A 27,214-nucleotide genomic window follows, 5' to 3' on the forward strand; every position below is an offset into this window, starting at 1 on the left:
GAAAAGAACAGAACAGAATAGAACATAATACAGCAGAACAGAAGATAATTGAATAGATCAGAAAAGAATAAAAGAGTATAGAATAGAACAGAATACAGAACAGAATAGATCATATTAGAATAGAATAGAACCGAAACATAACAATAGAATAGGATAGAATAGAACAGTATTATAGAACAGAACAGGATGGATTAGAACAAAACAGAAAATAATGAATACAGAATAGAACAGAACAGAACAGTATAGAACAGAATAAAACATAATACAACAGAACAGAAGAGAATCGAACATTATAATAGAATAGAATAGAATAGAATAGAATAGAATAGAATAGAAAATAATATAAGTATAGAATAGAACAATACAGAATAGAATAAAACAGTATAGAAAAGAACAGAACAGGACATAATACAGCAGAACATAATACAGCACAACATTATACAGCAGAACATTATACAGCAGAATAGAATAGAATAGAACAGAGTATCAACATAATTATCTAAGTAACGATCTGTATAACAGAAGTATTACAAAAACTATCCTGTCATCCTACCAAAAAAGTTTAATAACCGCTGATTTACACAATTTAATCTGGTTGCTGTCTAGAAGAAACACCTGATATATTAAAGAGATGTCATTTTTGTTTTCTGTGAGATATTGGCTAAAAAAGTGTGTCTTACAGGGCACTTTGTGATGTCTTGGCTCCACTGGCTCATGTTGGAACTGTCCTCAATCGTCGTACAGCGCTTCTCTTTCCGGTCCCAACCGCAGTACGGATCCCTGGCGCCCAGACAATCCCTGCGGAAAAACACAGATACAAATAGTCACAAATCAATGACAACATCTTAATAAGTACCACCATAAAGCCATGAAGAGTATGTCATGAGAACTTAACAAGAGAGAAAAAAGAGAGAAAGAGAGATTGGGCTACAATTTAATTCTACAGGATACAGCACAGCTTAATAATGTGGAATAAATATCAGTGCAATTCAAGCATGATATTCCATAAACAAGTAAATTACATTATATTAATTAATTATTAAAATTCTGTCCTTCTTACTAATGCTGGATGACGCTCAGATAGTGAACACTGAATCTATAGTGAAGGTTTGGCAAATTTTGTCTATAATCTTAACATCACTTATATTGTCGAGATCTAAGTCAGAGATTAAGCTGAAGGGTAAATATAACCTATGCATCTGATCAAAACATGATATGATCTGACAGTAACTATAGAGAAGACACAACAAGAATCAAATCCTGCTCTGCACCTCCGGTGATTTATTACAGCTAACAGACTTGTCCTTTTCTCCTTGTGTCCTTTAGGTTCAATGGAGTGAGACAGTGTTATTAATTCAGAAGCATGTTTCATTATTTTAATAATGCATCATTCTTAAGAAGGACATACTGTAAAGTATAAAAAGCAAACAATGTACGTTACCAGTAAAATTCCAGCACATGCATACAGTCATAAAGGTGCTGGTCATATAATTAGAATATCATCAAAAAGTTGATTTATTTCACTAATTCCATTCAAAAAGTGAAACTTGTATGTTATATTCATTCATTACACACAGACTGATATATTTCAAATGTTTATTTCTTTTAATTTTGATGATTATCTGACAACTAAGGAAAATTCCAAATTCATTATCTCAGAAAATTAGAATATTGTGAAAAGGTTCAATATTGAAGAGACCTGGTGCCACACTCTAATCAGCTAATTAACTCAAAACACCTGCAAAGGCCTTTAAATGGTCTCTCAGTCTAGTTCTGTAGGCTACACAATGATGGGGAAGACTGCTGACTTGACAGTTGTCCAAAAGACGACCATTGACACCTTGCACAAGGAGGGCAAGACAGGCTGTTCACAGAGCTCTGTGTCCAAGCGCATTAATAGAGAGGCGAAGGGAAGGAAAAGATGTGGTAGAAAAAAAGTGTACAAGCAATAGGGATAACCGCACCCTGGAGAGGATTGTGAAACAAAACCCATTCAAAAATGTGGAGGAGATTCACAAAGAGTGGACTGCAGCTGGAGTCAGTGCGTAAAAAACCACTACGCACAGACATATGCAAGACATGGGTTTCAGCTGTCGCATTCCTTGTGTCAAGCCACTCTTGAACAATATACAGCGTCAGAAGCGTCTAAAGACAAAAAGGACTGGACTGCTGCTGAGTGGTCCAAAGTTATGTTCTCTGATGAAAGTAAATTTTGCATTTCCTTTGGAAATCAGGGTCCCAGAGTCTGGAGGAAGAGAGGAGAGGCACACAATCCACGTTGCTTGAGGTCCAGTGTAAAGTTTCCACAGTCAGTGATGGTTTGGGGTGCCATGCCATCTGCTGGTGTTGGTCCACTGTGTTTTCTGAGGTCCAAGGTCAACACAGCCGTATACCAGGAAGTTTTAGAGCACTTCATGCTTCCTGCTGCTGACTTTATGGTGATGCAGATTTCATTTTCCAACAGGACTTGGCACCTGCACACAGTGCCAAAGCTACCAGTACCTGGTTTAAGGACCATGGTATCCCTGTTCTTAACTGGCCAGCAAACTCGCCTGACCTTAACCCCATAGAAAATCTATGGGGTATTGTGAAGAGGAAGATGCGATATGCCAGATCCAACAATGCAGAAGAGCTGAAGGCCACTATCAGAGCAACCTGGGCTCTCATAACACCTGAGCAGTGCCACAGACTGATCGACTCCATGCCACGCTGCATTGCTGCAGTAATTCAGGCAAAAGGAGCCCCAACTAAGTATTGAGTGCTGTACATGCTCATACTTTTCATGTTCATACTTTTCACTCGGCCAAGATTTCTAAAAATCCTTTCTTTGTATTGGTCTTAAGTAATATTCTAATTTAATTCTAATTCTAATAATACTGAATTTGGGATTTTCCTTAGTTGTCAGTTATAATCCTCAAAATAAAAAGAAATAAACATTTGAAATATATCAGTCTGTGTGTAATGAATTAATTTAATATACAAGTTTCACTTTTTGAATGGAATTAGTGAAATAAATAAACTTTTTGATGATATTCTAATTATATGACCAGCACCTGTATATACACTACCTTGCAAAAGTCTGAAATCAGAAAGATTTTTTTTAAAGAAATTAACACTTTTATACAGCAAGGATGCAATAAATTGATCAAAAGTAACAGTAAATGTATTCATAATGCTACAAAAGATTTATTTTTCAAAAAAAAAAAGTTGGGCCTGAAATGTATCACGTTTCACTGTTTTCAACAATGATAATAATCAGAAATGTTTCTTGAGCAGAAATATGCAGAAAATCAGCATATTACAATGATTTCTGTAGGATCATGTGACTAAAGACTGGAGGAATGATGCTGAAAATTCAGCTTTGCATGATGGGAATAAATGACATTTTAAAATATATTAAATTAGAAAACAATTCTTTTAAATTTGAATAATATCTCTTAATATTACTGTTTTTACTGTATTTTTAATCAACTGAATGCAGCCTTTGTGAGCAGAAGAGACTTTCAAAAACATTACAAATTCTTACCGACCATAAACTTTTGAAAGATACAGTCATATTTTGCCCCAAAATCAATTCTTTTAAATTTGAATAATATCTCTTAATATTACTGTTTTTACTGTATTTTTAATCAACTGAATGCAGCCTTTGTGAGCAGAAGAGACTTTCAAAAACATTACAAATTCTTACCGACCATAAACTTTTGAAAGATACAGTCATATTTTGCCCCAAAATCAAACATAATGTGTATCAGCCTTCTACTAACAAATTGAACATCCATTTACTACACACCGGCAACATGAGAAAACTGCAAATTGTGCTGGAGATGCTAAAAGCCATACAGAGAATGCATTTACATAAATTAAAGGTTATATAAAATTATAATGACATGACTAAACACTTGCAGCTCAATCAGACTCTATAGATGAAAACTGGTATAAAATAATTAGAGTTATTTGCAACAATCTTGTGAGATCTGACCTTCTGCCACCTGTATCTACATGTGCATGGGGAAGAATCTGTAATGAAATGACTTTCCATCGCATCGGCATGCTAAACACTGAGTGGCTTCACAAACACAGTTTCATCACGTCCAGAAACAGCTTCTAATATCAAATGTGTCTGTCTTGTGTACCTCTGAGTGTTGTACAACAACATCTGCGGCAGGAATTTAGGGAGAGAGTCCAAGGCATCACGGTCCTCGCATTATGACTCTCTTCTGCCTCTAAAGTAATCACCGCCACCCTCAAATTATAAGCACACACATGCTACTAAACTGACAGATCATGTGGAAAACCTCATGCTGGATTAATGCGAAAAACAAACCTTTTTAAACTTCTCTGATGTAACATGGTGTATTTTAAATATGGTGACATGCTACATTGAAGCTTCAAGGCCTTTAGCAGATTGGAAAAAAAATGTTTTGCTTGATTTTATAACTCAATTCCACATGTTTAATTTAATTTGGGGTGCAAAAATCACACAAAGGCCTTACAAAATCCAGCTCAGAAGCCCAATTCATCCATGTGGAGTCTAGAAGGAGGCCATTACTTTATGGATCTGATTTCTAATTAGATCTGTAATGTAAATGCAGTCATTTCCTGTGAGGTGTGATGCATGCATTATATATTTTTAATGATGTTCGACAATTTATAGGTGTTCTATTCTTAGCAGTGATGGAGAACACGATGCAGCAATTTTTTAAATGACCTAGATCATCATTCATCTGCCTCTTGGCCAGTGGTGAAAAATTTATGAGATAATATCTCTGACTGCTCATAAGTACTGTCATTCACTTCATCTCCTTGAGCTCCACTTCCTGTCTGACTTCAAGGGCATTAGAAGCTCGGAAGGATATGTTCCGTAATCAACCTTTGCTGTTATTTAACAGCAATTGTTCGTTTAGATGTCATGTGAACAGGTCAAAATGACGGCAAATGAGTTCTATGTGACTGTAAAAGTTCCATCATGTTCAAGGTTAGGATGCTCTGACTTCATGAGTCTGTTGTCAAAGAGTTTCAGTCAAAGCAATCACAATGTTCTGAAGAAGTTAATGCAATTATTTCACATGATGTTGGAGTCAAACATCTTGGTGCATTCAGCACCAAATAAATCATTTGCAGACATTTTTTGAATCTACCAGTAGCCTATTATACTTCTGGTGATTCATAAGCCATTCAACAAATCAGTATGTTTTTGGTCTCATGCATTAACTAACATGAATTAACAATGAGCAATATATTTTTATGGCTATTATTAACCTTTGTTAATGTTAGTTAATAAAATGTCCATGTTCATGTTAGTTCAAAGTGCATTAACTAATGTTAACAGACATACAACTGATAAGTAAGCAATAAGGCACTGTGCTGTATCGTGAATAAGTCACGACTTATTCATGACTTAAGTCGTGACTTATTCACAACACAGCACTAGCCTCGAGTACCTTATTGCTTTTATAAAACGGTTACCACACAATATAAATATTAAAGCCAAAAATATGCATCAATGCAACTTTCATGAAGTAAACTTTTTCTAAAAGCTTTCCTTCCACCAGAAAAAATAGTCCCTGACCCGTGAACAGCAACAGAAGTTACATTTTCACGCCATTAGATGGCAGCAAAGACTGTCTTTATGAAAACGGAACAAGATGCAACTGACAAATGCTTTGACTAGTGCTGTCAGTCACTGGAAAACCCCTTAACTGTTAAAAGAACAAGATAATACTTCGGACATTTAAACAGATTTTTTTTATTATGAACAAAGGACTGACCTAAAGGAAAATGCTAAATCTGAATGCAGGTAATAAACTCGCTAATCAATCTTTTTCTCACAATACTCTTCTACATAATACAGTAAGCTTCAATGAACAATATCAATTGAGAACATACAGTTTACGTTGCTAAGAGTGGTTGCTAAGAGTGGTTGCTAAGAGTCTTGTGTAGTGATACACAGAACCGTTGGGTGAAGCGGACATAACTGTGTTTTATCATAAATAAAACACAGCTATTGACCAATCAGAATCAAGGACAGGAACAAACCATCTTATTTATTATGATAAATTATATTTTAAAATATATTCACATAGAAAACAGTTATTTTAAATTGTAAAAATATTTCACAATATTACAGATTTTTCAAAATAAATCAAATAAATGCAGCTTTGGTGAGCAGAAGAGACTCTAAAAAACAAAGTATACACTGAGTTATTATTATTCAGAAAGCCTAGTTGACTACTAAAACCATAGGCGTAATTTGTGGGTGGGATGGGTGGGACATGTCCCCATCACTTTTTTCCAGGGTCGAAATTGTCCCCAAAACTTTTTGAAACATCTAGCAGCACGGATGTATCTAATACAAAAGAAACATCTCTAGTTGAATAGCAATTAGTTCGTTTGTGTTAAATAATAAGGCGATCTGGATGTTATGTTGTTTTTGAAATCATGTTGAGTGCTCATTGCCACTGTTATCAGTGGTGCAAACAGTGTTCTCTTGGCGCTTGTGCACACCGTGCAGTTTTCACACGGACGAGTGCTTCAATCTATCACTTAATGTTGTGGAGACTTGTTCTGGTGAAATCACAAAACAGGGCGGATTAGAACCCAGAACCTCTGCCACGCTGAACAAAAACTCTACCACCAATCCATTAGGACAATCTATTACAAAATCGGACCCACATATTTATTGTCTAATGTAAATACTCTTGAGACTAACAATATATTGTATTGTAGTGAATGTAAGGATGAAACAATCATATTAAACATGAGGTCTGTGTCAATAATTTTGTGCAATTTACAACCCAAATTCCAGAAAAGTTGGGACATTTTTTTTAAAAGTATAAAATCAAGAATCTGTGATTTGTTAATTCTCTTAAACCTCTATTTAACTGACAAAAGTAAAGATTTTCAAGGTTTTCAATGACCAACTTAATTGTATATTGTAAATATAAACAAATTTTGATTTTGATGATTGCAACACACTGCAAAAGAGATAAGACAGAGGCATGTTTACCAATGTGTCACATCACCTTTCCTTTTATTATACTTTTTAAATCATTTGGGAATTGAAAATAGTAATTGTTGCAGTTTTGCATGTGGAATTTTTGCCAAATTTAATTGATACAAGACAGCTGCTCAACAGTCTGTGATCGTCATTGTCTGATTCTCCTTTTCATGATGTGCCATACATTTTCAATAGGAGACCAATCTGGATTGCAGGCAGGCAGTCAAGCACATCTACTCTACGGTGTAGAGTGTCTAAGAAACCACTCTGATGTAGAAAGTGCAGAATGAGGCCTGACATTGTCTTGCTTCCCAGGAAAGATGTCATCTCGATGGCAGTATATGTCCCAGTATACACCACCACGTCAATGGAACATATGCAAGTCACCCATGCACCCCTATATCATGACACCCTGCAAAAAATGCTGTTCTTACTTAGAGTTTTTGTCTTGTTTCTAGTCAAAATATCTTAAAGTTCTTGAATCAAGAAGCATTTTCTTGACAAGTAAAAAATATTTTCTTGTTTACAGGAAAAATAAGTCAAAATTGAGTGAGTTTTTCCTTAAAACAAGCAAAATAATCTGCCAATGGGGTAAGCAAAATAATCTTATTTCAAACCAAAAATAAGATATATAATCTTGTTTTCAGTTTGGATTAAGATTATTTTGCTTACCCCATTGGCAGATTATTTTGCTTGTTTTAAGGAAAAACTCACTCAATTTTAACTTATTTTTCCTAAAAACAAGAAAATTATTTTTACTTGTCAACACTGCTAGCATTTCGAGGCAGTTGATATGGAGATGGCTCTCCTCGTGGGACCACGAGCCGAAGGCCGGTCTGCCCTCGCAAAGAGCGTCCCAACCTGAGTTGGATGCGTCTGTCGAGAGCACCGTCCTTCGTGATACCGCCTGTAGGGGTACTCTGAGACTGAACTAAGCAGGGTTCATCCAAGGTTTCAGGGCTGAAAGACAGCGCTGACTGACCTTGAGACACAAGCGGCCATGCCGCCAGGCGTGTGGAGGGACCCGGAACTTCAGCCAGTACTGCAGAGGCCACATCCGAAGAAGGCCGAGCTGTAGAACTGGGGAGGCGGAAGCCATCAGCCCTAACAGCCTCTGGAAAAGCTTCAGAGGAAGATAGGCTTTGTTCTTGATGGAGGCCACAAGCTGCTGAATTGCCAGAGTGCGTTCTGGTGAGACCACTGCCGTCATGTGGACTGAGTCGAAAACTGCCCCCAGGAACGATATACGTTGGCTGGGGAGCAGCGAGCTTTTGGCCAGGTTGACCCTGAGACCCAGGCATTGTAAATGGCTGAGGAGCACGGATCTGTGGGACTCGCGAATGGGCCAATATGAGCCAATCGTCGAGATAATTCAGAACCCGGATTCCTGTCTGTCTCAGAGGGGAAAGCGCCTTGTTCATGCACTTGGTAAAGGTGCGGGGAGCCAGAGACAGCCCGAAGGGCAGAACCGTATATTGGTATGCCACCCCCTCGAATGCGAATCTCAAGAATCGTCTGTTATGGGGGGCTATCTGGATGTGAAAGTATGCATCTTTCAGATCCAGTGAGCAGAACCAGTCCTCGTGACAAATCTGTGCGAGGATCTGCTTCAGTGTCAGCATTTTGAACTTCCGTCTCATGAGGGAGCCTGAGATCTAGGATGGGTCTGAGACCGCCATCCTTTTTGGGGACCAGAAAATAATGGCTGTAAAAGCCAAACTCGCTCTCTGAGGGGGAGACTATCTCTATAGCTCCTTTCCTCAGCAAAGCCATGACCTCGGCGCACACGTCCTCCGAGTTCACTGAGGTTTGAAGCACCCCGCCGAAGCGTGGGGGCCTTCGTACGAACTGGAATGAGTAGCCCTGCGTAATGATCCCTAAGACCCAACTTGACACTCCGGGGATGGCCTGCCAGGTGTCTGATGACAGGCCGCTGGGTAGGGGGCCGTACATCGAGAAGAGTGGAAGAGGAAATTTGCTCTCTTTTAGAGGAGGTAAAAATGTGTTCGCCGTGAAAACTGCGTTTTGTGTGGACGCAACATCTGTGGGCCCAGTTTGAACACATAGTATTTCTCCCAAGCCCGGAGTTAAACGCGGCGGAGGGGAGATTGCACGAGGGAGCTTTTGGGGTGGTCCGGTCGCAACAAGACATTCCCCCATCCTCTTCCTTCCTGGCAGATCAGGACGACTTCGGAGTCACCGGGTCCAGCACAATCTTGGGCCGGGGTCCCTGACGTCTTGGAAAAGAAGCCTGGCGCTTTGCAGGGCGAGGGTGCTGGCGATGCTCCTTAGGCAGCGCTGCTTGAGAGGTAGAGGGAGCAGGGCTTGCTCTGCTTAGCCGGTGCAGGCCTGGGGCGGCTCGAAGCAGACACAGAGCTGGAGTGCTTGGGCAGGAAACGTCTCATGGCCTGAGATGATTTCTGTGCCACAGTGAAATCACTCGGTGAAGCCCTCTACCGCTGGCCCAAAAAGACTAGAAGGGGAGACCGGGGCGTCCATGAAGGCCATCTTATCCAGATCTTTAATTTCCATCAGATTGAGCCAGAGATGGCGCTCAAGCACAACCAGGCTGGCCACGGAGCGACCAATGGCCTGGGCTGTGGACTTCGTGGCCCGCAGGGCTAAATCAGTGGTGCTGCGAAGGTCCTTGAAGGCGGGTACATTGATACCAGACTCATCCAGGGAGCGGAGGAGTTTGGCTTGAAACACCTGGAAGATAGCCATGGTGTGGAGCGCTGAAGCCGCCTGGCCTGCGGAGGTGTATGCTCTTCCAGCCAGAGCAGAGGTGGCACTGCAGGGCTTAGAAGGTAGGGCCCTCTTAATTTTCCAGCCCACAGCCGCGGGAGGACAGAGGTGAGCTGCCACTGCTTCATCCAGGGGCGGTAGATGCTCGTAGCCCTTTTCTTCTGAACCATCCACAGTCGTGAGGGCTGACCGGTGAGTCGTGTGAAGGTGGGCAGAGTAGGGGGCGCGCCACGACTTGGTAAGCTCCTCGTGATGGCTCCTCAGGTGGGGCCCATTCGAGGTCTAGCTCTTCCACAGCTTTGGATAGGATGCGGAAGAGTTCGGCATTCCATACCCGGGCTGTGATCAATGGGCTCCAGAGGAGGCGGGGGCGGGGTCGTCCGACTCACCAACCCATCCTTCCATTTCAGAGGCCGCGAGGGACATAGAGTCGTCGAGCGGCTCTTCATCTGATCTGCCGAATGAGACGATGTCGCTCGCATCTGCAGAGGGACGCTGCTTAGGATGGGAGAACATGACGGGCGAGTGTTCTCTGGTGGGAGAAGGCGAGGCACGCGGGGGCTGGGCCGACATGAGCTCACACAACTCCGGGCGCTGAACCGCTCTACCCCGCTGTCTCTTCCTCGCCGGCTCGCGGGAGGAAGGAGACGGGAGGGCGCGAGCGTCGAGATCGCCTTCAGTGAAGAAGGCGACCCGCGAGTGCAGAGAAGCCGCGCTCATGCACTCGCAGTGCGGGCATGAGGATCCAGCGAGCGCGCCTTATATATAGCCCTATATAGCCCCTTTCCCCGCCCCTTTCGGCGGGAAAGTTTGCGCGCTCTGTCTGTGCGGGCATGAGGATCCAGCGAGCGCGCCTTATATATAGCCCTATATAGCCCCTTTCCCCGCCCCTTTCGGCGGGAAAGTTTGCGCGCTCTGTCGCCATAAATCGCGCAGCTATGCCGCGCCGTCATTGGTTCAACAGCTTGTCTATGAGTGAACCAATGACGGTGCAGTTACACTGCGTTATTGAAAAAGGCTTCAGTAACGGGGGAAAAAGGGAGACTTTTCCCCATATGCAGTACGAGTGAAGTATCGAAAGGGAACGTAGATTCATCTGACCACAGCACACATTTCCACTTTCTTTTAGACCATCTGAGATGAGCATCTCTGCATTGACCAGATGCATAACTTTCTCCTTGCGTAACAAAGATTCGAGTTGCATTTCTTGATGTGGTGGCAGACTGTGTTAAGTGACAACAGTTTTCCAAAGTACACATGAGCACATGTGGCTAACACAGTAGCATGACGATTTCTCATGTAATGCCATCTGAGGCTTAGAAGGTCACGCACATTCAACAGATGTCTTTTCACTTTTTTGGAGTGTGTTACAGCCATCAAAATCAAAATTTGTTTATATTTACAAAACACAATTAATTTTGCCAATGAAAACAATTCACAAATTCTTGATTTTATTACATTTACAAAATGTCCCAACTTTTCTGGAATTGGGGGTATAGTCTTAGTGTGTGCATGTGTGAGACTCACTGTTCAGTTTTGTAGTTGGAGCATCTCTCCAGAGGGATCTTCAACACTCTGCTGGGAAGTCCCACGAAAAGAGACCTATCGCTGTGCAGAATCTGCAGGTTTAGGATTGGCTCCTGCTTGTTTTCTGGGAGAATGTTCATCTCCTCCAAATAACATCCACGCAGACTCTTATTATTTGTGGACAAGGCCTTAATGATGGTGCCATGCTCTGATTGGTCAATGAAAGAAAACAGCTATGATTAGAAGCGCAAGTATTTCTAAACATCCCTGCTGAAAAATCCAGCATCACCAGTATAAGGTATGTTTAGCATGCTGGGACTAGCATGGGATGCTGTTTTTTTTTAAAAGCATGCATGTCAGATTTCTTTGCCTCCCTGACCTGTGCCGATGTACATGACGTGGTAGAGCGTGTCCCTCCCCTGAACAATGTCCACAGCCAGTCTGGAGTAACGGATGTTGTCTTGCATGACCAGAGGATCTGTGGAAATGGGCTGAACCACTTCGCTCATGAGGAAGAGCCGCTGAGCGTCTTGAAGACTACGCTCTGTTAGATTGCCGCCTGGACCCGAATCATTTACTGTCCCACACTGGCAGAAAAAAAAAGAGGATGTTAGAGGAAAAAAACTAATTGACTACTGTATATGGTGCCAGAAGTCTTGAATAAAATTGTAAGTTGGCTTCAAGGAAAAATGCTGCAGCAGTTAATTTCCTTCACCTGAAAATTTGGGATGGGATTGGGAGTGGAAAGCCAGCTGGTCCGAGGGTTCTCCTGATAACGAAAAGGTCCGTTAAAGGCCTGTGTAATGGCACTGAGGTTAAACGCACACACTGCTGATGCAGCAATGCTGTTCCTGTGAAGAGAAACGAGAAAGGGAAGTGAAGGATTGTGCAGAGCTGTAAATTCTACATTAAAAATCTTAAATAGAAAAACATTACCAATTAAAAGTTTAGGGTCAGTACGATTTTTTTATGTTTTTGAACTTTTCTGAATATTTTTTAAATCTCTTATGCTTTTATGTGATCAAAAATGCAGTAAAACAGTAATATTGTGTCTAATCTTTTGAATATATGAATAATGCCACTTTTCATCAATTTAATGAAAGTATTAATTTCATTTAAAAAAACTTACTATCCCAAAATGTGTAGTGTGTATATAGTGTATTTATGTATATATTTTCATATACAGTACATCATATATATCAAAACGTGGACTCATTCATCATTCAGAAACGAAACACTGCTGTGTGTTGCTCTGTAATATTTTCATTGGCAAACTTGAGGCAATAACAAAAACAGACAATATTGTGTCTAAAATATAACACAATATTAACTTCTTATTTATTTAACTTTTGTATAAAATCAATATCACATTTGCACTTGTGCTATTTGGAACAAAAACAGCATTTGTGTGATATTGTGCTCGTTACTCTTGTGATATTGCTTATCATATTATATGAATATGAGACTCTAATATCAAACTCTATCTTGATATCTTGATTTTTAGGGTCATTCTAACTGTATTCTAATGTTCTACTAGTGACGTAAAAGAAGTAATTATGTTTTGTCACAAAGCTTGTGCTGGACTTGTGAAATTGCAATTGATCTTCTATGAATTGCAATTTCAGTAACTGATGAAGAATCCACTCACACATTGGTGGTGAAGACTCCGTAGATGAGATCTTGCTCAGGGAGGTAGAAGGTGCTCTGCAGCTCATGGTAGTAGAAGGGAACATCTCCAGAGCGGGAACAGTTCAGTCGAGCCTTCATGAAGGTGGTCCATGTGTCTTCCAGCAGAAAACGACCACCAATGTCATTCTGACACACACGGGCCACACGAGAGAAGACAGTCTTCCCACAATCCTGTTCTACTGCGTTCTCTCTAAGAAAGAGGTATGTGAAGCGGCCCACCTCATACGCAGAGACAAAGTGAGGTTCTGTGGAGAGAAAGTGGAGGAAGAAGCTGGATATCTCACTTTCAGTGACAGCGATATGGTTTGACATGACAAAATATAATACTTTCAAATCACTTTTTTTCAATACATAGCCATAAATAGAAGGGCAACTCACAAAACCTTGTCCAAGTCACATTTTACCCCAAAATCAGAAGAAAAAGTTAAATAAGTATTTTACTCAAAGAAATTTAACAATATAATAACACTATTAAGATGTAAAGACTTGTACAAAATTTTCCCTCAAAAATCTTTAAATTTTAATTTCTCAATTGTGATTCTTATCACTGTAATACAGTTTTTTTTTAAATCAAAGTAGAAAAATAATGTAAAATAATATTTAATGCAACACTTTTAAAACAAAGTATTTAGATGTTTAATTAAAGTTTTTAATTTTTTATTTTTTCATTGGTGAATTTTCTAATACAGTACTTTGTGTTGCATTAAAGCAAATACAATAAGCTAATTTGATTTTTATTAATTTTTATTAATTTTCATTAATTTGATCTTTATCACTGGAAAAATTTTGTAATATAATATTTAATGCAGAATTTTTAAATCATAAACATACATGTAACCTGATGTTTAGCTTTTAATGTTTTTATTTTTTTATTTTTTTTCATTAGTGAATTCTCTAATTTATTTTGTTGCTGCATTAAATACAATAAGGTAATATAATGTTTTTATTTAAAAATATCTATGTATACAATGAATTCTACTAAAAATATACAATTTAAAAATGATTATTCACAGTAATGAGAATTTAGGTCAAAATGAGTCATGAAAATAATGTCACAATGCAAAAAAGGTCCTAAAGTAGGCTTCATTTTCTTTTAGCAAAATAACATTTCTTTGGGAATTTTGATTTTGGAATGCAATTTGACCTGGACATGTTCTTGATAGGTTTTGTCAGATTCACTGATAAGTGTGAGTGTTGTCCCACTGTACCACTGAGCCATTTGGAGTTGTACTGGGCGGTCCGCAGGGGCGGCATGTTCCCCAGACTGCGGTAAATTATAGGGTCACGGCTAGAGAAATCAGTCACTGTGGCCGCATAGACTTCTCCACTCTCAGTTATCATAGCTGTAGAGTTGTGTCGAGGGTCATAAGGACAGCGCGCCACCCCGCTGATGGACTCCAGAACACTCGAAATGTCAGTAATAGGGCGAGTCGTACAGATGGGCATGAAAGCGTTAGTCCCACAGGTAAACAAACGGCTGCCGTTCAACAGGAGGACACGAACATAGTTCTGACACTCATCCTGAGAGGAGAAGAGAAAGTGAAGAAATATTTTATTTCACACACATATAAACATATACACTCTATAACACATTCATTCATAGAGATTTATGTTAAACCAAACACCCCGCAACCCAGGGTTCACCTTTCCCTTCTCACCTCTGTCTTTCCTTTGCTCTGGCAGGACCTCCTGGTGGTCTCGTCTACGGCCCATTCTGTGGCCTACAATGAAAAGCCAATTAACATCACTGTAAGAAGTTAAGCTGTTGAGACATGCATCCAGTCCTGTGCTGTGCATTCCCATGCATCCTTTAACTCAGGGTTTCCCAAACTGTGGTTCTCACGGGAACACCAGGGGGTTTGTGAGTTGATGAAAATCTAATAATACTAATAATAATAATAAAAAAAAAAAAAAAAAAAAAAAAAAAACATAAAATAGTCATTTGAAAATAAATAAATAAATTACTAAAAAGATTAAATATTTTATTTGTTTACCTGCTTGTGTTGTGAACATAGACCTTTAAATGGTAGTGTAGAAATATTACATTTCAAGAGCATTTAATTATAAGAAATTAAGAATGAATTTGAATTATTCCCATGAAAATAAGCCCACCACAACTCTTAAAAAAAAAAAAAAAAAAAAAATATATATATATATATCATTCTCAATTTCTTTAGATAAAAATGTTTGCTGAATGACAAAAGAATTTATTTTGATGCAGTAAATGGGCAAAAACTAGGTCAGTCCTATGTTAATAATGCAAAAAATCTGTTTAAATGTCCGCTGCAATATCTTGTCCTTTTAACAGTTAAGGGGTTTTCCCGTGACTGACAGCACTAGTCAAAGCAGTTGTCTGCTGTGTCTTGTTCCGTGTTCACAACAATTCAGTCTTTTCAATGTAAAAGTCTTTCGCTACTGACCGACACACTCATAAAAACATTCCTTGCCACAAAAAGGCTAGTTTTTGTTTTTTCCATTTTCATTTTGCTACATTTTTTTGTAATTTTGTTGTTTTGACATTTTTATTAGTGGTTGTTTTAAAAAAAAAATACATCTACTTATATACCTTTTATATTTTTATTTTTTTTTATTTTTACTTTTAAAAGTAGTTTTACTTTTAGTTATTTTAGGACATTAAGTTAATCTAAATGAGAAATGTTGTTGTTGTTTTTATATTTGATTTATTTCGGTTAATATTAATTTTTCTCAAGTAACAACATTTATTTTACGGTTTTATTTTTAGTTTTAACTAGCCTACACTGTAAAAAAATGACCGTGAGTTTAACAGTAAAAGACTGTAAAAATGCTGCAGTGAAAAACTGTCAATTGGTATATAGTCAACAGAAAGTTTCCGTACTATATACGGTGAATAACTGTAATAGATCTAATGGTGCATTTAATGTAATTTTACAGTAAAATACTGTAACAGTTTTTGGAAGTGAAAAATAACAATTCATTGTAAAATTTACAATGAAAAACCATAAATTGACATTCCCACAATTCCCTGCGTGACACTTCACATTTGATATATTTTCGTTGAAATAACTGTTTCTTCTTAGTTTTTCTCATTTTTTTCTAATCAGTTATGTACATTAGGGTTTTATGTTACATATAATGTTGTTAAATTCATGTTTATTGCATTTTTAAAATTTCATGCATGTTACCATGATGGTGTTTAGTGTGTGTGTGTGAATGACACTGTGTGCACCTTCTATATGTTAGTGTTGTCCTTCTCAGCTTGTGGAAAATCTGCTTGTGATGAACTTTGATTCATCATGTGACTGTGTTTGGTGACTGTCAGTGTATTATAAAGGTACAAAACAGATATTAGTACTTCATTAGGTTGGTAAATTAACATTATATCAGTTAATGAAATACATTATTTTACCGTAAATTTAACAGATATTTTTTTACGTTGCTACTGTATTTTTTACAGTAAAGTTCTGGCAACCACAGCTGCCGTTTTTTACCGTAAATTTTACTGGGATTTTTTTTTACAGTGTATAATAACCCCAGCATGAAAATGCAAAAGTGTTATTGAATAATCTCATGGTTACTTCAAGTAACCAGCTGACAAAACTGTTCTGGAATCCCTGCTTTAAAAGGTACAATTTGTGATATTTTTTTCCGCTAGAGGTCGCTAGAAGCCTATTCAAAACAAAGGCGTAGTTTGATGACGCCAAGTTTTAGAGCGGAAACTTGGGACATGTGGTCTCCATCTCAACGGACGGTGCAAAAGAATAGGGATTGGAGTCTGGAAGAACTCATGTTCGTGGATGCGATTATTAATGTTACTGTAGTATGAAGCAGAGCAGGACCGAGTGTTGCGGGAGCTGAACGAGGAGCTGGAGCGATTGATCAACACACGCCTCATGAGCAGCGGGACTTTTATTATGACACAGTCGTCGGCGCCGCTTCCGCTTTTCCGGTTATGAGTTTACGGGAGCTGTCCTTGTCGACAGAACCAGCGGCAGATGGTAAACAGTAATTATGTTCCATAAATAAGTAACACAATCCACCATAAAACGTGCAAGAAGTAAATAAGGAACTGCTTGAAGCAAGCTAGTGGTTTGCTGGACGCTAGACACTACTTCCGCATTTGTCCACGGCACTGTTGTCATGTGGTTTCTACGTCAGTAAAGGCGGTAACAAAGGTAACTGATGTCATTGACAGGCGACTGCACTGCCCCGTGTCACTGTTTAGAATGGGAATTTTTCTCATGATTTACAAGTAGTTAAAAACATTAGGGATATTGTTTGTAATCAGCTGGACAAAATATATAACACTAGCCTAGTGGTTTTTGGATATTTTACTGCAAAGATTTTACATATTGTACCTTTAACTGACAAAACAGCACTTTAACATGGCGGAATGCTTGGCGATTTCTGCATTAGTACTTTGCAGCAATGTTACAGAAACAACTCACATTGTAACCACAGCCACTTAGAGCCAGACAGAACTGGACTCAGCACATTAACAGCTGTAGAGAGCAACTTCAGCATGTACGGTCTTGTTAAGACAGCAGAGCAGCTTGTGTTTGCATGTAGATGTACAAGAAATACCTTGATATTTAAAAGCTTTCCTGTGCAAATCAGAAAATGTTTTGAATGAATCAGCTTACAAAACATTCATCACTCGTGAGTAAAACTGTGATGTGGGTGACATGTTGGAATGATAAACACAGTGATAAACAACTGCATTTAAATATTTATTTCATTGTAAAAATTGTAAAAGGTCACACAGGGACTACTGTTTACTGAATTCGTAAATTCGAAAATTCGTAAATTGCTTACTTGAACCAGTTCATTTAAAACTGTCTGAACAAACAAGCTCATTAAAGTGGAACTATCAACATTCCTTTTACCTTTAAACAGCCATGACAACAAATCCAAACCGCTCCTGTTATTATGGCTCTGATTTACATTTAAGGAAGCAGAATACCAGAATGTCCTCTTAATGCAGTAAATCTATGAAAGATATCGAGTCATGGGAAGCTCTTCCATTCGTTCAGCTTATTTCCTTAATGTGAAGAGGGTACAAAACACAATAACAGAAGACAAAAAGATGGAAGATGGAAAGTTTCACTGCAAATATACACAATATGACTCTATGGCAAGGCACATGTGTGAAAGAACAATTGTGTGACATTTAATTAGGGAACACTGGACGGTTTGTCCTAACCACATTCGTTCTCTTATCTAAAATGAAAACCCTTGAATGTGTTTTTTCACTGGTTTTAGACGTTCTTCCTCTCTTTTGTTCTTTGTCCCTCCCTCTCCTTTCACAGGCTGCTTTGTCATGTTTATCTGTGTTGTCATTGCCTCAAAAATAATGATGTAGACCAGAGTATCACACACATGCGCACACACGCAGACACTATAGAATGAAATAATAACGAAGGTTTTGTATTGGTTGTGACCCTTACTGAAGAATTGTGAGGATCCTAGTAGATCCTGAATAGAGTTAGACGAGTGGTCACAGATAAAACAGCTCTTCACAGATTAACGTCTCTACCGGGGGAAGTTTTATGACCAAGATAATCAAAGCCAGATCTAAATTATTTAACTCACACTTTCACACATTAAGGTGAACCGAGTCAAACTTAATCCCAAAATCAAAATATACACTAGAGTTCAAAAGTTTTGGGTCAGTAAGACTTTTTTTGTTGCTAAAAAACCCTGAATACTTTTATTCAGCAAGAATGCTGGATTAAATTGATCAAATATGACATTAAAGACATTTATAATATTACAAAAGATTTCAAATAAATGCTGTTCTTTTGAACTTTCTTTTCAGCATAGGAAAAACATTTAATGGTTTTCACAAAAATACTAAACAGCACAACTGTTTTCAACATAATAATAAATGTTTTCAACATAATATTAGAACGATTTCTGAAGGATCATGTGACACTGAAGCCAGGATGTTGCAAATTCAGCTTTTCATCACAGGAAGTAATTACATTTTACAATATATTCAAAGAGAAAAACAGTTATTTTAAACTGTAACAGTTTTACAATATTACTGTTTTTACAGTATTTTTGAACAAATAAATTCAGCCTTGGAAAGCAGAAGACACAATATGAAAATATATTTTTTAAGAACAAAAAAGTCTATTTTACATTATTTCCATGAAAATTAAGCTTCATCCCAATTCTTAAAAAAATAAAAAAAAAACTCATTCTCATTTTCTTTGGATAAAAACCTTTGCTATATGACAAAAGGTAAAGGTATCATTAATGCAAAGTGAAAAAAATGGGATATTATTTAAATTGTTAAGTATCTGTGAAAATATCATTGTATTATAGTCATTTTTACCTTAATATATAAGAATTACTCTATTACACTAATGAGAGTCCAATGAGAAGTGAAAAAAAGGGAATTACGAAAAAGTAAAATTCCCAGAATCATTACGATAAAGAGCCCCATTACAACAGCGAGAGTTTAATTTGTTGGCAATTACAATTTAGCAGCAAATGGGCAATAACTGAGGTGATATACTTGACTGACAGTTTGAAATGTAAAAAAAACAACACTGTACATAGAGCGCTCAGAGACAGACACACAGTTGATGGAAGTAATTTGGTTTTACGGTTATAATTTTGTTCCTATTGCCATTTGTAAATATTTTAAAAATGCATTTCTGAGCATGATGAATTATTTTCCTTATAGTGCTTTCACTGTTTTGTGGTAGTTTGAGAAATTTTAAAAGCACCATTGCATACACTAAAAAAAGAGGTTGAAGTACATATTTGATAAGTGACATCTGTGCTTCCACACTCTTGAAAAGCACCAGGCGTTCTGATGAGCACAAACCCATCTACAAAGAAACTGATTACACATCTTCTGACAGACTGCATCTGTTCGTATGACTTTTGCAGACTATATTTCATTCTTGCTGTTTAGGGGAAAGAGAGAAACAAAGAGAGAGAGTGCAAGGGTTCAGCAATCAATCTAACCATGTCTCTGCAGTCAGTCACGTGAAAGACGTTTTCATTTGAAGGGTATAGGATTCACCCTGAAAAGATCTTGAGGGGTCAGACTTGAGTCACCTCTGGATGTTGAGGGGGTTGTGTTTTTTCTCCAAAACACTCAAAATCTTCTCATCCTTGTCTTCCCTACCAGGCACAATCATTTGACCTCAGCTAAAACACTTTTATCTGCCCTTTCTATCTCTCTCTGAGATCTGTTCCTCTCAACAGTGAAGTGGCTGACGCAAAACCATCATTACACCAGAAAGATATCGAGTGAGATATAATAAATCATTGACATGAGATCCAACAGATCCAAACATCTTATCATCAGTGATGGGAGTAATGCATTACAACATGTAACATTACAACAATGTAACATGAGTTACATAGTCAGACTGAACATGGATATTGTAGTTCTAGACTAAATGTGAGCATGCATTTACTCCTCTCAGTTGCACAAAAACACATTAGTATTCATCAGAATGAATAAAAACAGTGAAATGGAAACTCAGAATATAACACAAACCTGCAATAATTAAATATGTTAAATAACACAAATATACTTTATGAATTTAATCTCACTTTATTAACCAATGTCTTTGCTGCTGACTGTTGACGATCTAATTCAAACATACTAATAAGCAAAAATGACTTTAGTTAAACATCACATTTGAGTTTCATTTTTGTTTTTATTGCTAAAGCAAGAGCATTGAACATTTTTCTCATGCATCCTATTCTTCTGGAATCTAGAATGGCAGCAGAGCTGGAAGGTTTGTTTGAGCTGCGCCCAACAGGCGTGAATTTGCATTTCCTTCAGCCTTTTAATAATGCCGCAAATACAAGTAAATTGACTAGCGCAAACCTTAGTAAATCCCCTTGCATGATTCGTTTAAATACCCTCCTCCCATAAATTTTGTGTCTGAAAGGGAAACTCCTATGCATATGCAATAAAGTCAGTGGCAAAAATAACCCTGTCCATGCCTTTGCAGCGTGTTAATAAATTCTGACAGTATTTTTTTAATGGTAAAAGAGGGTTTGCACTGGCAGAAGCTGTTAGTAAATCTGGCCCTTAGTGTTAAAGGGCCTTTACATTTGCCAAAAATATAACTTTTTTTTGTTGTTAAGCCCAGCCCAGGTAAAAAAATAACACAAAAGTAATGTAACATTACTTTCCATAAAAAGTAACTAAGTAATGCAATTAGTTAACTTTTTAGGGGATTACCGCAATATTGTAACGTAATTCTTTGTAACTTGTACTTTGTAACTTTCCACAACATCATATTGTTATCATATATTTCATATATATTGACGTGGAGTGACGTCCAATGTCTGGAGAAGCCAATGGTTAGTTTGGTGTTTTGTATGTTTGACTACTGGAATACAGTGCGGGTTTTCAGAAAATCTGTTTAAAAAGTAATTATTTTTGAAACTCAATTTGGTGATGCTAATGGTGCAATTACATTTTTAATACAGCTGCTTCTCTAAACTTCTACTTTAAGCAGTGATCTTCATATTATTAGACTTTTCTAATTTGTTTATAGGTATTACTTCAGGCACTTTAAATCTCCCAGCGTGGTGAATTTTGAATAAATAAAATAAAATAATAAATAATATAAATAAAAAAATGAAATAAATAATTTTCACTCAAAAAGTATTGAAATTGTTTATCAATTTTAAGCAAAATTACAACATTTTTGTCAGCATTTTAAATATATTTTGTCATTTCCATTCAAGCTGTATTTTTGCCATTTAATGTGTAAGTTTAGGATACATAAAATGTTGATTATGAACTTATCTTAGCAAGCGATTGTGCCTTTTTATTTAGAAAATGTTTTTAAAATGTAATTTGCATAATGAATGATGATTTGAGATGAGCTGGAAATGACATTTGTTCATGATGGAGTAGGGCTGGACAATAATTCAATATCAATATATATCGCGATATAATTCTTTTCGATAACGGTGATATGATTTTTAAACACATTTCCGGTATTTCGATATACATTACAGCATTTCTCATTGACTTGAGGCGCAGCGGTTAGAAAGAGCAGAACAAGATTGGCTATTTGCGTGATGACGTACACCACAGAGACACGCTGCCATCAGCGTATCTATTGGTTAATATGGTTTGTTTAAAATAGTAACGTGGAAAACAGACAAGAGTTCAGATAATGTATGTTTCAGTCGATGGATGCGCAAAACGACGATAATCAAAAAGCGTGGACAGAACAGTCACTCTTTGTAAACTGTAAACAGCTAACGTTAGTACCGTGTGCTCTCATGTCCAGTCATTTACGCCGTCATCACCCGGGTGTTGATAGCGCGCGAACGCAGGTGAGACCTGAACAGCACACATTGCTATCTGTGTTTAAACTAAACTCATTTGAGCCTTGCTGATTTAAACCTTCAAGAATAAGTCGCGAAAGAGAACTTGCACGCGCTATGAGAAGATTTGTGTGCGCTCATCCGAAGCGCGCACACGCTTATTTCAGACAGCGCGCAAATACTGAGTTCTCTTTCAAGTCTTGCGCTTCGACGGCCACATTCATACAAAAAATGATGTCAACATGCCCGTCTTGTCGAGTATCCTAGCAAACATAGTCAGTTATGTCTTAAGTGAACGTATAACAGTCGAGAAAGACAGCGCATGTGTAACAGTATATGTACTGGTTGTCTTAAAGGGAAAAAAAAACTATTCCTGCTGCCTGTTTTTAATGTTAAATCAAATAACAAAGAAATCACTCACTGCTCTTGACTGAATAGTTTTTGTAACTTCAATAATGATTCATCTTATATACAGTAAAGATAATATGCAGTGTTATTTTATATTTGATTACTTTATCCATTTTCTGTACCTGAAAACTACTGTTACATACCTGAAAAACCTGAAAAGCACTGTTTATTTTATTTGAATATTTGCTTTATTGTACTTATTTGTGATGTTGCTTGTAGTTTGATTGTTTGTTCTTATTTTCTTTATTTTTATTTGACAGTAGTCCTATTTTTAGGGTCACGGTTTCGGTGCGGTACAGACATCCATTGTGGCCGTTCTTGGCAGTTTTTCTGAGGCTATTATATAGTTCATATCGATATCGGAATTATATCGTATCGACCGAAATTTAGAATTATATCGTGATATAAATTTTGGCCATATCGTCCAGCCCTATGATGGAGGAATTAAATATGCTGTTTTTTTTTATGGATCAACATGATATGACAATTTTCCTTAAATGTATGTGAAATACATACATTCTGAATGATTTTTTTCAGAACAGACAGGACTTGTCATACTGCCGTGTGTTTGAGTGTGTGTTTGCTCGAGTGACTGTGGGTCACTCTTGTGGACACAGGATCAAGAGGTCACCCTAAATCACTGGATTCTGACAGATTCTTGTGAGATCTTCCTCCAGGGCGTCACCCCCTCTCAGGGTTACGGTGAATGTTTATAGAGTTCACCAGCAGGGTCTTCAACAAACACCAGCAAAGTCACTCTTAAATATCACACAACCGCTCAAAGCTTTCAACAGGCATGTCACGCAAGCACAACACAATCTCAGCGCTCCCACCACACAGTAAGTGCAGCAGTGGTCTTGAATATCCTTCAAGAAGAACAACGCCAATTTGGACCCACTCCCATATGAGATTGCTGTCTACTGGCAGCTTCTCGTCTCAAACGCAGACAGCCTGTAGCAGCAGACAAACATAAGAGTACAGAGCCCAAAAAATACTCAAATAAAAAAATAAAAATAAAATTAAAAGGAATAGATTATTACCCTGATCCTAAACATTTTCTACCCTATTTTATTATTAATTATTCTATTAAGAACAAAATAAAATAAAATAATAACAATAAATCATTTTTGATGTATAAATTCAGATTCAGAGGAGAGGAGGTCAATTCAGGACGTTGAACATGATGCAGCTGTCTTGGAAGTCAATGCTTCTCAAACATCTGCACAATAACATGCTACTGAAGGTGTGTGTGTGTGTGTGTTTGATATTTCAGCTTCTGTGCGTCAGCACTTTTGAACATGTGGGCAATCATATTAAAAGACTGAGTCTGTGCGTGTCTGGCATTGGATGAATTAAATGGACAGTGCTGGTTCTGCATTTCTAGAGACGTCAAGATGATTGAATGGACAGATGGGAAGGAGAATGAAGAGAAAGAGAAAGTACTACCTGCAGGAGAGAGACGTTGCTCAAACTCAACCGGAAGAGATGATTCCTACACAGAGAAAAAGATACTTTAGGTTTGACAGGCTCAATTGGGCTTGTGTGTGTGTGTGTGTGTTTGTGACATAGTAGGACACAAATTTGTATAATGACATGGGTATGATATAGGTATTACAAGGAGAGGGTGACTTATGAGGACACTACCCCATGTCCCCATTTTTCAAAAGGCTTATAAATTATACAGAATGAGTTTTGGTGAGAAAGTAAAAATGTGCAGTTTCCCGTGATGGGTAGGTTTAGGAGTAGGGGTAGTGTAGGGGGATAGAAAATACGGTTTGTACAGTATAAAAACCATTACGGCTATGGAACGTCCTCACAATTCACAAAAACAAACGTTTGTGTGTGTGTGTGTGTGTGTGTGTGTGTGTGTGTGTGTGTGTGTGTGTGTGTGTGTGTGTGTGTGTGTGTGTGTGTGTGTGTGTGTGTGTGTGTGTGTGTGTTACCTGGCTCCCACTATCAGCTGGTTTCTGGTGAGGTCGAGTGCGAGCGGTGAGTAGTCATTTATTCCAGGCAGAGAGAAAGAGGACAGCCACGGGCTCAAAGCTACGGCGGAAAAGAGCCACAGGTGACATTTAGACAGTTAGCTGTGAGCTTGGACGTTTGATCTGTTGTTTAGCTGCTGTTTTCCACTGTTTAGGCAGAAGTTGGAGAACATGTACAACACTAATCCCACAAAATTAGAAAAATCCCACAAGTAAACTCTATGCAAATGATGATGTGGCGACTATCAGCATTTACTCTTCATGTTGCTGTGAGCAATAGCACTGTTCTGTATGACAGTAACTGTCAAGATTTTAAGTGAGTTTGATTCATGCATTAATAATCTTGTTCATGATAAGATGCATTATCCACTGATGCAATTTTCCTTGCATAATGTGACAGAATGACATCTTTGTTACCGAAATCTACTGTACAATAATACTATCATTGAAAAGTTTGGGGTCGGTAAGACTGTTTAACGTTTTTGAAGTCTCTTATGCTCACCAAAACTGCAATTATTTTATTAAAAATACAGTAAAAATGGTGATATTGTTTAATATTATTAAACTTTAAAATAACTGTTTTCTATGTGAATATATTGTAAAATGTAATTTATTCCTGTGATCAAAGCTGAATTTTCAACATCATCACTCCAGTCTAATATTCTAATATGTTGATTTTGTTTTTAAGAAACATTTCTTATTGTTTTCGATGTTGAAAACATTGGATCAACATTGCTGGATGAACATTGTTGCTTAAAGGTGCAATATGTAATATTTTTGCAGTAAAATATCCAAAAACCACTAGGCCAGTGTTATATATTTTGTTCACTTGAGTACTTACAATATCCCAAATGTTTCCACCTATTTGTAAATCATGAGAAAATTGTAATTTTAACCAAGGCTCCGGGACATGTGAGGACTGTCAATTGCGTCATACCCGCGTTAACCATCGGTTTCCAGTTTTATTTTGTAGAAACCATGGAAACACCAAAGACGCTTTAATATATTACATATTTTAATAGACAAGGGAACAACTGTTTTGATTGTTTAGTCTTATTGTTTAAATCTAATTTTCTTAGAGTTTTTCTCTGAGGCATGGTAAAGCATGGTACTCGCAAAAAATTATTTTGTCAAGTAGCTAACATAGCATAAATAATCATATGCCGCTTTATTTTTAGTAACAGTAACACAGAATTTTCTCCATCATACAATACGTTTTAAAATTAATTGCATGCCATTTATCAACACAAGCCACCACAAAGTGGAGACCACATATCCCAAGATTCCGCTCTCAAACTTGGCGTCATCAAGCTACACCTTTGTTTTGAATAGGCTTCTAGCGGACAGAATTATTACATACTGCACCTTTAATATTTTTGTTAAAACCATGGACATTACGGGATTCTTTGATGAATAGAAAGTTAAAAAGAGCAGCATTATTTGAAATAGAAATCTTTTGTAACATTAATAAATGTATTTCCTGCTACTTTTGATCAATTTAATGCATCATTGCTTAACAAAAGTATTATTTTCCTTAGAAACAAAAAATAATCTTACCGGCCCTGACTTTTGGACGGTAGTGTATGATCAGATTTTTAAAAACTATGGCAAGTTACACAGCCCACCAACAATGTTTTTCGTACATTCAGAGGCAGAAACAGCTGCTGGCAACCTGGTGAACTCCAGCTGTAAGTGTGAAGATACTTAATATATGTTGTCCTAGAGAAACATTGGGAGAGACAAGGGAAAGCATGGGTTGGGAGTCCAAACCACACACACTGGACCATTAATGAGGTGTGATGCTTATGAAACCAGACGGCCAGTCACAACATCAGCCACATCCGAGAGAACAACACAACCCACATACAGAAAGGCAGGAAGGAATAGCTGGCAAATTCTTGTAAAACTTGCAAAACTTGTACAACCTTCACAAAAAATGAAACATCTGGATACACTACTTTCACGCTACTTCTTTTCAAAATAATACACTGCATAAAATAATTTTAGTGATTTGTATGTGCACTGTCAAACATTTTGACTTCAATAAACATCAGTGATGACAATGCTGCTGTGTTGCTTATAAAGGAGAAGATACAGGGAGCCTAAAAAGTATTTGGACACTTAAAGGTCCAAAGGTGCTTATTTGCCAATCAGAACATTTAACCAATTAGAAATGCTCTCTATCTGAAGTTCAGTTCATGCATTCAGGTTTGTTGACAACAGCTTGGCTTACGTGTCTTTTGGGGAAAGAGTTAAAGGGATGGGGGCGGTCTTCACTTTCAGACTTCTTTTTCTGTTTGCCAGATTGTATGTTATTATGAGAATGGTGAAATCTTAAGTAAAAGCCAAGACAGACCATGCAAGACCTGCATGTCTGACTGTACGATATACAGTACTGCTCAAAAGTTTGGAAACATTACTATTTCTAATGTCTGCATTTATTTGATCAAAAATACAGAACAATCAGTTATATTGTAAAATATTATTAAAATTTAAAATAATGGTTTTCTATTTTAATATGCTTTAATATATAATTTATTTCTGTGATGCAAAGCTGAATTTTCAG

The 27,214-nt window shown here is 37.6% G+C and overlaps 1 protein-coding gene across 3 annotated transcripts in view; it reads right to left on the minus strand.

Annotated features, from left to right (window-relative positions):
- sema5bb (sema domain, seven thrombospondin repeats (type 1 and type 1-like), transmembrane domain (TM) and short cytoplasmic domain, (semaphorin) 5Bb) overlaps nucleotides 1-27,214 on the minus strand; it is a 79,901-nt gene that overhangs the window by 16,748 nt on the left and 35,939 nt on the right. For all 3 annotated transcript variants that reach the window (XM_067373113.1, XM_067373115.1, XM_067373114.1), the window contains 9 exons: nucleotides 24,610-24,709; nucleotides 24,113-24,158; nucleotides 14,617-14,679; nucleotides 14,167-14,479; nucleotides 12,918-13,203; nucleotides 11,985-12,120; nucleotides 11,649-11,856; nucleotides 11,270-11,477; nucleotides 681-798 (listed from right to left, as the gene is read on the minus strand). In XM_067373113.1, coding sequence (XP_067229214.1) covers nucleotides 681-798; nucleotides 11,270-11,477; nucleotides 11,649-11,856; nucleotides 11,985-12,120; nucleotides 12,918-13,203; nucleotides 14,167-14,479; nucleotides 14,617-14,679; nucleotides 24,113-24,158; nucleotides 24,610-24,709 — 1,478 coding nt within the window. The remainder of the gene's footprint in view (nucleotides 1-680; nucleotides 799-11,269; nucleotides 11,478-11,648; nucleotides 11,857-11,984; nucleotides 12,121-12,917; nucleotides 13,204-14,166; nucleotides 14,480-14,616; nucleotides 14,680-24,112; nucleotides 24,159-24,609; nucleotides 24,710-27,214) is intronic.

The sequence above is a fragment of the Chanodichthys erythropterus genome, chromosome 21 (genome assembly GCF_024489055.1).
Source record: "Chanodichthys erythropterus isolate Z2021 chromosome 21, ASM2448905v1, whole genome shotgun sequence".
NCBI lineage: Eukaryota > Metazoa > Chordata > Actinopteri > Cypriniformes > Xenocyprididae > Chanodichthys > Chanodichthys erythropterus.